This window comes from Oratosquilla oratoria, chromosome 12 (assembly GCF_046742065.1).
Source record: "Oratosquilla oratoria isolate Oo_2021 chromosome 12, ASM4674206v1, whole genome shotgun sequence".
NCBI lineage: Eukaryota > Metazoa > Arthropoda > Malacostraca > Stomatopoda > Squillidae > Oratosquilla > Oratosquilla oratoria.
In genome coordinates, this window is record NC_134788.1 from 39,449,305 (window position 1) to 39,460,606 (window position 11,302).

The following is an 11,302-nucleotide window of genomic DNA, read 5'->3' on the forward strand; positions in this document are numbered from 1 at the left end:
TACACATGTTGTTCTTTCTCAACTATGCTCTCAACAAACTAGACTTGAATGAACATCAAGTTCCAGTCATAGTAACACCAGTTTTCAAGTCTATATTCTACAGTGTCTGCTGAATATCTGCCATTATTTGTGAGAGAAGGAATGCATCAGGAATTTAAACTGAGGAACATGATATTGCAGTACACGAAAAATAATAATAATTTTTACATTAATTTTTGAATAGCACTAAAGCCATGCAGTCATTAACATCGTTAAAAGCAGTCAAGTTAGCAAAAAATGACGTGACCATATAAACGGCAACATTCCTCCCCCCAAGGCACAGGGAGCGGTGTGTGGGTGATGGTGTGTGTGGAAGTGGCTGATTTGGGAGGAGATCGAGGGAAGGGGGGTGGGGGGGCAGGGACTGGGCAGGCAACAATAGAGGGAGGTAAAGGAATGGTCTGGGAAGGAAGTGGTAGCAGTAGGGAACCTAGATTTACCGACATTTTCACTCTCAAGATACCGATATGACATTCCTAATTCCAGATTCTTACGGGTTCTAGTGTGACTACTACGGATTCCAAGAATAGTCGTATACTCATACCTACTTCAGTAGAGAGGTTGTATGACTATAACAGTTTTCATGCACTGACCAGGCGTGGATCTAGGAACAAAGTTTGGGGGGGGGGCCCGACGGCAGAATTTTCGGTTGTTTAACGAGCATTAGCATTACCGTTTCTCCACTCACGGGATTCTTATTTGTTAATAACTGGCGGACTGACCTAAATGAATGGGCATAACCATCTGCTCTAGGTGCCAGTGTTTCTCTTCGGATTCAAATGAGAGAGGAATTTTGTATCTTATCAAAACTTTATTGAAAGTAAGAAATTAATAGCTAGAGACCTAGAGACATTAGACCTCAATTTAAATGTAGAATATATATATAAGACAGTAAGCATTATACTTTATAATATTACCTATAATAGTAGCCTTAAAAGTAACATGCAAAGGTTATTACACTGAAAGGATTAATCACACTGCAGCTTAAGCAAAGAGAAGACGGCGTCACGGCGGTTCCTTTCCGCAAACTTGTTGATCACACGATCAACAGGAACATCTACATCGTTATGGACGGCGAGTAGTGCGAGGCCGTTGAGGCGATCCTGACCTATGGTGCTCCTCAAGTATGTCTTCAGGCGTTTCAGGGCTGAGAACGATCGTTCGGCTTCTGCATTTGAGACTGGCAGGGTCAGTAGGATGGTAAGGAGCTTCGCGATGTTCGGAAACATACGGGCCTCGGCGTATTCCTTTGCTTTCTTGACAGATTCGAAGGCCGGAGCGGAACATGTCCACCGATGTGTTTCCGTCTGCACGAGCAAAAGTGACTCAACGTCACTTTCGTAGAGTTTAGTGGCTTTAAGAACAGCATCCACGTTTGCTTTTGAGCCCCTGAGCAGCTCTTTCAATTGGAGAGCAACGGGAACAGTGTCATCATCAAATCTGCTCTTCAACTCAGCGACCACATGGTCAACGAACGGAATATACACCGAGCGCCGATAGTACTCCTCAGCAGATGCCGCTGGGACATTCGCGCGTTGTGTCTGTCGTGCACAGACTCTGGGAATAGGGATGCCATCGTGAGCTGAGCCCACTTCAACTAGAAGATCTTCGGCTTTCACGAACACAGCGTGGAAGTACACCTCGGCATCCGCTCTAAATTTGGCGAATAGAGTACCAATTTCACGAATCAGTGCGTACGCACATACCAGGTCACCTTCCTTTTTCTGTAGGATTCTGCTTGGCTGAAGCGTGTGTGCCAAAACGGACTCGGCCACAACCAACCCAACGAGAAAGCGGGGGTCCCGAATCGCAGCGAGTAGGAGTCCGGCGTTGGCATCCAACTTCATCTCATCCTCCAGAAAAATAGCGATGAGAGGCAGAAACTCGATGAACACGAGGACAGCATCGTGCCGCTCGACCCATCTGGTGGGGCACAGGGGCACCAGCTTTTCCCGCTTGGCTGAGGATAGCTTCACGAGTTTGGTAAACCGAAGCGTACGCATGTTGCTGGAATGGATGAAGTTGTACACCTCGTTCAGCGTCTGGAGGGCGAGTTTGACTTCTTTGACATCACAGGCCTTAGTCAGCACCAGGTTCAGTCGGTGACTGAAACAGTGGATCGGTTTCGCCAGGGGGTATTGCTGCATGATGATGGCGGCACAATCTCTGAACTTCCCCATCATGGCACTCGCCCCGTCGAAGCCTAGCCCTCGGCATTTTGACATCTCCAAACCGAGGCCCTCGACGGCGTGGATGAGCAGTTGGGCCAGGCCTTCACCAGTGAGATCATGGGCATGAACGAAAGCGAGGAAATCCTCCTTGACATCTTCTTTGACGTGTCGAATGATGATGGTTGCTTGTTCCTTCCCTGAGACGTCAGTGGTCTCGTCCATTAGCACTGCATATACCCCCGACACTCCTGCCAAGATCTCCTCCTGCACCAATCTACCTGCGAAGCAAAATAGGTCTCAGTAACATCTGCCCTCAGCATGTATTTTACTCAAAGAATAAGAGAGCTATTTTATGGTGTGACTTCCATATGATATCGATCAACTCGTTCTGAATGGTCTTGCTGATGAGGGTAGAAATCCCGGTCCGGCTGACAGAGCTGATGAGGAGGTGGGTGAGGTCGGAATCTCCTCCCTGGGCTCGATAACGTAGCAGCGCTCTAAAGATTCCCTCTCCGGTCTTGCTCGGAACAGAGAGGTCCAATGGACCGTCATCCCGATGTCCACGGAGGGGCAGCATATTTCGTCCGCAGAAGAGGATGGTCTCAATGACTGGAACCAGCAGGCGCCGGTTGGTTTCGACCTGCTCCTTCCTCTTCGAGTGTAGCATAGTGTCCACAGCCCTCGTCGGGTTTCGTACAGTGTAGACAAACCCCTCCATTTTCGACATAGCCGCCGCATGATATCCGCGCGCGTTGTGGTTGCTGAGCACTTCGGTGGCCTTTTTGTATTTGCACATTGGTTTTAACACCAAGATGCCCAGCCTCTGGTCTCCAAGTCCGCCCGTGTCCCCGCCGAACACAACACAGGCTATGCAGTATCCGCCCTTGTTCACTTGTGAGTATTTGAGCCAGGGGTATGTGGAGCACCAGATTGGCTGGAATCGCCTTCTATGACCACCTTCGTCGCAGAGGGGTAGCGATTCAGCAGACGGGGCCTTCTGATAGATTATGGCCATTATCTCGGCGTCTGTAGCCACTTTGTTTCCAATGAAACTCGCAACGTCAACTGGAGCTGCAGGCAGTGTCAGTGTGCCAGGAGTAGAAGAGAGCTCCTCGTCCTCATGCTCCTTAACGGCAACGTCAGCTTCGATGTAAGGTCCGACAGCTGTTGATGTTGAAGTGCCTGGATGTTTCTCGGGTTCATTGCTGTCATGTTCACCATCATCACTCTTCTGGATCACTTTTGCCTTGAAGAACGAGGTGATCTTCCTCTCACTCCTGGCTCGCTTCATGTTACACTCCTTGTGAGAATGAGAAGGAATTAACTCAACAAAGCTGTAATCAAAACAGTAATTTCAAACGAAAAAAGGTAAGTATATTCAAATAAACAGCGAATTACCCAAAACAGAAAACTCAACTTTCCCAACTCAACCTCTCAACCAACCAACCAACAACGTGTCACCGGCAGCGCCAACAACTCCCTCCACTTGACGTGGACGACTCAACGTTCAAGTACTTAATAATCAATTACAAAAGCTATACTGATAAGAGCTTGCCGTAGTGCTTTAAATTCCTTAGTATCCATAACTTCCCTCGGGAGCTTAGCCACTACTTCCGTAGGCAGAACTGACAGCGCATGATAAAACATAGTATTCTGATTGCGCACTCGATTCAAATGGAATTGAGCTTCTAATATTGAACACCATGCTTCGACGCTTTCAAACATAAATGGTGGAGCCCTGATTTGTACGGCCATAGCTACATTTTCTTCTTGCTCCATGCTAACAAATCAATGAATTCAAATCCTTAAATATCCAAAGTCGAATTATCCAAATCAAAAATCGAACAGCCACGAGAGACCAGAAAAACCACAAAACTCAATGAGACGAAATCAGACAAATCAAAAAACAACTACAAAAACGACCGTAACAAAATCGTACAATAAAATCCTCACACGGGGCACCAATGTAGTGAGTTCCAGCGATAAACCTTTCATATATTTAACCAAACAGCAAAACAACCATTCAATGCGGCAGATACCAACAGAAAGAGAGAGAGTCGAACGCAGCGGTCACTTATATAGGCGGAAATTAGCGGAAAAACAGTCAGCGGAAATCAAGATGTTATCGAACCTTCCAGAACTTTCCATAACTTTCATAAATGATACAATTATAATAAAAATGGATTATAACATGGATTAAACATGGATTATAAAAATGAAATAGTGAACTGAAATGAAATCGGGCCAAAGGGCCAAAGCCAAAAGGGGGGGGCCCGGGCCCCCTGGGCCCCCCCCTTATATCCGCGCCTGGCACTGACCTTCTCTTATTGGAAGTCTTGCCCAAATATAAAACTAATTATGTGAAGTGCTCGGATAGGGCAGGGGGGGAGGATATAAGTTGGGGGAGAGGGAGGGAGGGGGGTTGGGGGGTTAGTGGAAGGAAAGTATGAAATGGAAGGAAGTTAGAGATAAAATAGATGTGGGGCAGATTCACTTGTTAGGTTATTTTTATAGTTACGTGGACTGTGTTTTTTTTTTTTTGTGGAGAAACATGGGGTGTGTGTGTTTAATTTGGGAGTTAAGGCTCCCACGGGCTTTGGGTGTGAGCCCGTTTGGTGGGTGATTGTGCATACGAGTGTGTGTGGGCCCAGCCACACACACTCATACATTCACAAGATGTGCACACGCATCAGAATGCGCATGCACATCTCCGTGAATGCACCCTTCTCACTATAGCTGAATTGGATGGTAAGTGGTGACATCTTCGTGAATATAATATAAGAAAAGGGGAGGGGGGTGATCCGATGTATGAGTGTGTGTGACCTTGGCCACACACACTCATACATACATTGGATGTGCATACGCATGCAATATGCGTATGCACATCACCATGAATACACCCTTCCTGACAATAAGCATATATAAATTGAAATTAAAGGGGGGGGTGATTCAATGTATGAGCGTGTGTGGCCTTGGTCACACACACTCATACATACATTAGATGTGCATACGTATGCAATATACGTATGCACATCGCTATGAATTCACCCTTCCAAAAGAGACATGTATATATAATATTTTAAAGGGGGGGCTGACACTCCACCAGCCGACGCAGTTCAAACTGACTTAAGTGGCTGCATAGGCGGCGCACAAGACCCTCAGATGTTGTCGGAGGCCCTCTCCTCAGAAAAGCAGTTGCGGGGCAATGCTTGAGGTAGTGGTTCAGGGTGGCTTCGGGGTGGCTGCAATGGCGGCATCTTCTCTCTTCAGGTGTGGAATTAGTCTTGATTTCCCAGAAACAACGGTCCTCCAGCCGCAGACGGAAGAGCAGAGTTTCCACTTTTCTAGGTGTGGAGCGAGGAAGTACAAGGGGCTCGTAGTCTGTGACTGCCCTGTACCACCTCGCCCTCTCTGACACCTCTGCCTCCAGTCTGTGCTCGAGGAACCGTTGTACCTGGTTAAGAGCCCTGGTGCGTAGACGCAACTGATTTCTGCTGAGAGGGACGACAACATCGACTTCAGGTCTTTTGCGCGCCGCTTCTGCTGCGGCGTCGGCTAACTCATTACCTGGGACGCCTACGTGGCTTGGCACCCAGTTGAGCGTAACACTCCTGCCTTGCTGATGCAGCTTCAGCAGGAGTGCTAGGATGGAGGTCAGTAGGCGTACATTGTCGCTGGGCTGTATCGATTCTAAACTGCCTAGCAAGGACTGTGAATCCGTGTGGATCACCACAGGACCAGCTCGAGATATTAGAGCATGCTCTAACGCTCCTTGGACCGCTATGGCCTCAGCTTGGAGAGTGGACGCATGATCAGATACTCTCCGGATCCGTGAAGTCTATTTAACATAAACATTATATCTATATAACTCGTGAAATACTATATAAATTATAATAAGAAATAATCATTATTTATTTTACGAATACATATTTACAAAATATGATATTTGATCAATTATGAAATGAGGTATATTAAGAACAAGTATTTATCAATTTGTGTAAAAATTAAACACATGGAGTGCATTGCTTTTTTATTTTTAGGTTTGACTATACTAGATTCTACTTACAAATCTACTAGTCTATTTTGGTCGGTGATTTTTCAGACTCGTGTGCGAGTCGGTGTGTGTATATGGAACGAGATGCAGCAGCAAAAAGTGTAACCTTGACAGGATTAGAATGAGCAGAGCTACAGTACAGTAGTGGTTTTAGGTAAGGTAGCTTGTAGAGCGAGAGAAGTGAGTGAGTGCGTCGGGGGATTGAGGAGTGAAACAGAAGCGATCGAAGAACCAGGAAATCGCAGAAATTAGGTCAACGAGCTACGAGTCGGACATCAATCACCGATCAAAATAGATAAGTACATACACATACCAAAGGCTTTTCCCCCTTACACGGGGGTAACCAAAAAGAAAAAGGCATAGAAATCACTCCCACCCATTCCATTTCCTATATATTCCACTCCCCTCCATCCTCCTCCCTCCCTCTTATCTTGGCACCTCCTGGATGACGGGTCATCCCTGCACCCTGTCCACTGCCCTGGATCAGAAGCAGTGTCGCAAGACACAGCGCATCCACAGCAAGGCCGCTTCATAAATTCGGCGACCCCTCTCTCCGTCCCCCCATACAGAAAAGGAGAAGACGGGGAGAAATCCCTTCGGGCTGCGTCAAACTTTTTTTTCATACATAATTCCTCACCCCACTCTCCCACTCCCACTCCCCTTCATGCATCACAGCATTATCTATACATAACCATTCTCCATTCACCCCTATCTTCTGTCCTCTCCCGTCCTTCCTCCACAAACATTCCTCTCTTTTGTAAAGCCCCTTTCACCCCATCCATCCATCTCATCCTAGGACGCCCCCTCATATTCACTCCTTCCACCTCTGCCTTCCACACTTCTTTTACTAATCTTTCTTCACTCATTCTTTCCATGTGTCTAAACCATCCTAATACTCTTTCATCCACCCTATCTCCCAGCTCCCTTTCCACCCCTGTTCTCCTCCTCACCTCCTCATTTCTCTCTCTATCCAGCCTAGTAACCCCTATCAGACATTTCATCTCAGACACATTTAAACTCCTTCTCTCTTCCTCTCTCATGTTCCATGTTTCTGCCCCGTACAATGTTGTTGGGACAATCACTCCTTCATATTACCTCCTCTCAGCATCCATTCCCAGATGTCTATTTCTTATTTTACTTTTTAATCCACCAAGGCATTTACTCGCTTCTCTTAATCTACATTCTACCTCCACCCGTACTCCTCCCTTTCCTGCCACATTCGCACCCAAGTATCTAAAACTATCTACTTCCTCCAGTCTTTCACCCTTAATGCTCACTTCCAGCCTGCTGTCACTCTCTCCCCTTGTACATCTCATCACCTTACTTTTGCCCATATTTATCTTCAGCTTCCTTCTTTCACACACCTTCTCAAACTCTGTCACTAACTTCCTCAATCCCTCCTCTGATCCTGCTACAAGCGCAGTGTCGTCAGTAAACAACAACTGGCTCACCTCCCACTTTTCTCCATTTTCTTTAATCATCTCCAACCCCTGACCCACTACCCTTGCATTCACCTCTCGCACCAACCCATCCATGTAAAGATTGAACAGCCGGGACGACATAACACATCCCTGACGAAGTCCCACCTTTACTTCAAACCATTCACTCTCTCCATTTCTAATCTTAACACAAGCACTACTACTTTGGTAAAAACTCTTGATTGCTCTTAACAGCTTTTCTCCTATCCTATATATCTGCAGTACTCCCACAGTGCTTTCCTGTCTACCCTGTCGTAAGCCTTTCCCAGATCCAGAAAAACCCAAGAAAAACATCCTTACATTTTCCTATAGCGTTGTCATATATCTGTCTTACCACAACAATCTGATCCACACAACCCCTACCTGTCCTAAACCCACACTGTTCCTCACCAATTACTCCCTCTGTTAAAATATATATATATATATATATATATATATATATATATATATATATATGTATATATATATATATATATATGTATGTGTATATATATATATATATATATATATATATATATATATATATATATATACAAATATATATATATATATATATATAAAGAATCTAGTATAGTCAACCCTGAAAATAAAAAGCAATGCCCTCCGTGTTTGATTTTTACACAAATTGATAATACTTATTCCAAATATACTTTAGTATATAATTGATAATATATTATACTTTGTAAATATTTATACGTAGAATAAACAATAATTATTTCTTATTATATTTTATATAGTATTTCACAAGTTATATAGATATAATGTTTATGTTAAATATAACTGACCGACCACCCTGTTTTTGCACACCTTTCTTAACAAAATTAAACTTACATTTTGGAAAGACCTCTCAACAAGAGATGGTCTGTGTATATTACATTATTTGGAAACCTCAGTAATCATACAAACTCTTTTTATGAATACATCCGAATATTCGAAAACACTTGGAAACAGTAGTAGTCTCACTATAACCCGTAAGAATCTGAAATTAGAAATGTCGTATCGGTATCTTGAGAGTAAAAGTCGATAAATCTAGTTTCCCTACCGCTCCCACTTCCTTCCGCAACCATTCCTTTGCCTCCCTCTGTCGTTGAACTACCCAGTCCCTGCCCCCCACCCCACCCCCCTTCCCTCGATCTCCTCCCAAATCATCCACTTCCGAAGTAGGCATCCTACAGGGTTTTTTTTTTTTGTCGGGTAGATTACGTGGAAGTAGAGGGTGGAAGTATCGGAATATAATTTAAGCAATAGAAACAACTTAGAGAGGGACTGTGAAAAGAATCACCAAAGCAGGTGGAGGGAAGATAAATTTAAAGTTTACTATACAAATAGCAGAAGCATAATTAACAAAATTGATCTGCTGCGAGGTAAAGCATGCGCAGATAATTTTTATATTATAGCTATTACTGAATTCTGGATCAACATGGATGATAAACATTTCCTTCCGGAAATCGAAATAGAAGGATATAAGGTTTTTTTTTTTACAAGGATAGGGTTGGCAGGAGTGGGGGAGGTGTAGCACTTTTCGTTAGAAATACAATAAACTGTATTATCAACAATTCGATTAAGGAAGAGGACTGTACGGAATCTATTTGGGTAGAGATTATAGGCAAGAATAAGAAAGTTATTATTGGCGTCTTGTATAGACCTCCTAACCTCAGCATTGAGCAGACTGATCCCCTGATTCATGAAATTCGCAGAGCGTCCCAGTACAAAAACGTTGTGATCATGGGAGATTTTGATTATAGAAACATTGACTGAGAAAATTTAATAGGAGATCAGGAAACGAAGAAATTCCTAGATGTGGTGCAGGATAATTTCCTAAAACAAATGATTACCGATCCTACGAGGGGAGAAAATACTCTGGACTTACTTTTAACTAATAATGAGCACCTAATGAGTAACGTAAAAGTGGGAGATAGTCTAGGCTCTAGCGATCATCAAGAAATAAGATTTAATATTATTTGGGAAGAATTAAAAAGTACGAATAACGTCCAAGTACCAGACTTCAGGAGAGCAAACTTTGACAATATAAAAACCTATTTGAAATTGAATATGAAATGTCATACGGACGTTACGGACGTTTCGGACATTATCGGCGCGGTCAGGTCTCGGTACATGACCAGGGGTCGGGTCACGGAGGGTAATATGCATACCTTGGGTCAGGTCACTTGGGGGCGGGGGCTCAACAGACAGGTCAGCGATTTGGATGAAATGTATAGCAATCTAACTGATTTAATTATTAATGCACAAAATACATTTATCCCCCTGAAGTCAATACGGAAAAATAGTAATACTCCCAAATGGATGACGGACAGATTGAAACATGAGATCGGAATGAAAAGAGGACTTTGCATGAAAAAAGGGAAACACACCTTAGATCAAGATATAACGAAATGGCAAAGCTGGTTAAAAAGAATACACGTACAGCGAAACGTAATTATGAAATTAAGGTTGCCAGTCAAGCAAGATCCAACCCAAAGGGTTTCTTTCATCTCTATAGAACAAAAAATAAAGAAAGAATAGGACCAATTAAAAACGATGAAAATGTCACCTTAAAATCGGAGGAAAAATGAATGAGGAGTTTAACAATCATTTTCTCTCGGTGTTTAATAATAAGAGGTTAGATAAAGTACCCGACTGTGATCCGATTTTCAGATGGGATGAAGAATGTAGTCTAATATCAGCTTTAGTAAAGAAGAAGTAGTAAAGCAGATTGAAAGACATAAAGACTCTACAAAATCCCCGGGTCCAGACGAAATTTTTCGGAGAGCTTAAGGAGTGTAAATTTGAAATTTGCGACCAGTTAACTGAAATATTTAATAAATTGGTAGACATTGGTTTTGTGCCTACTGCTTGAGGGCAGGTAAACATTGTTCCTGTTTTTAAGAAGGGAGATAAATCGTCTATATGCAACTACAGGCTAATTAGTTTGACATCGGTTATAGGAAAAATGCTTGAATCAGTAATAGTAAGTAGACTCAGAGAATACATCGAAAGACATAATTTAATTCGTGATTCACAGCATGGTTTCTCCAAGGGCAAGTCATGTATGACTAATCTTCTATCCTTTTACACTAAATTATATAAGGCGTCAGATAACAATGATTTTACGATGTTATTTACCTTGACTTTAGCAAAGCGTTTAACAAGGTGCCACACCAGAGACTACTAAATAAAATCAAAGCCCATGGCATAAGAGGAAAAGTATTAGAATGGATTAGAGCTTGGATTAGTAACAGAAAACAGCGGGTCACCATAAATGGTGTAAAATCTACATGGGGCAATGTTACTAGTGGAGTCCCCTAGGGCTCGGTTTTGGGTTCATTGTTGTTCATTATGTACATAAGCGACTTAGACGATGGGATGAATAGTGATGTTAGTAAGTTTGCAAACGACAAATAGTATGCCTAATTAGGTCAGGAGACGGCGCAGAGATTCTTAACAAATTGTTAACATGGTCGGTAAAATGGCAAATGAACTTCAATATCTTTAAGTGTATCATGTTAAACGTAGGGCTACACAACCTCGAAAATAGATACAGCTTAGATAACACGCTTTTA

General features: G+C 43.3%; 1 protein-coding gene across 1 annotated transcript; it reads right to left on the reverse strand.

Moving 5' to 3' along the window:
• Positions 1-1,007: 1,007 nt before the first annotated feature.
• LOC143030343 (52 kDa repressor of the inhibitor of the protein kinase-like) lies at positions 1,008-2,432 on the reverse strand. The gene has a single exon (XM_076193496.1). The coding sequence runs from the start codon at positions 2,430-2,432 to the stop codon at positions 1,008-1,010; it is 1,425 nt and encodes a 474-aa protein (XP_076049611.1).
• Between the last annotated feature and the right edge of the window lie 8,870 nt (positions 2,433-11,302).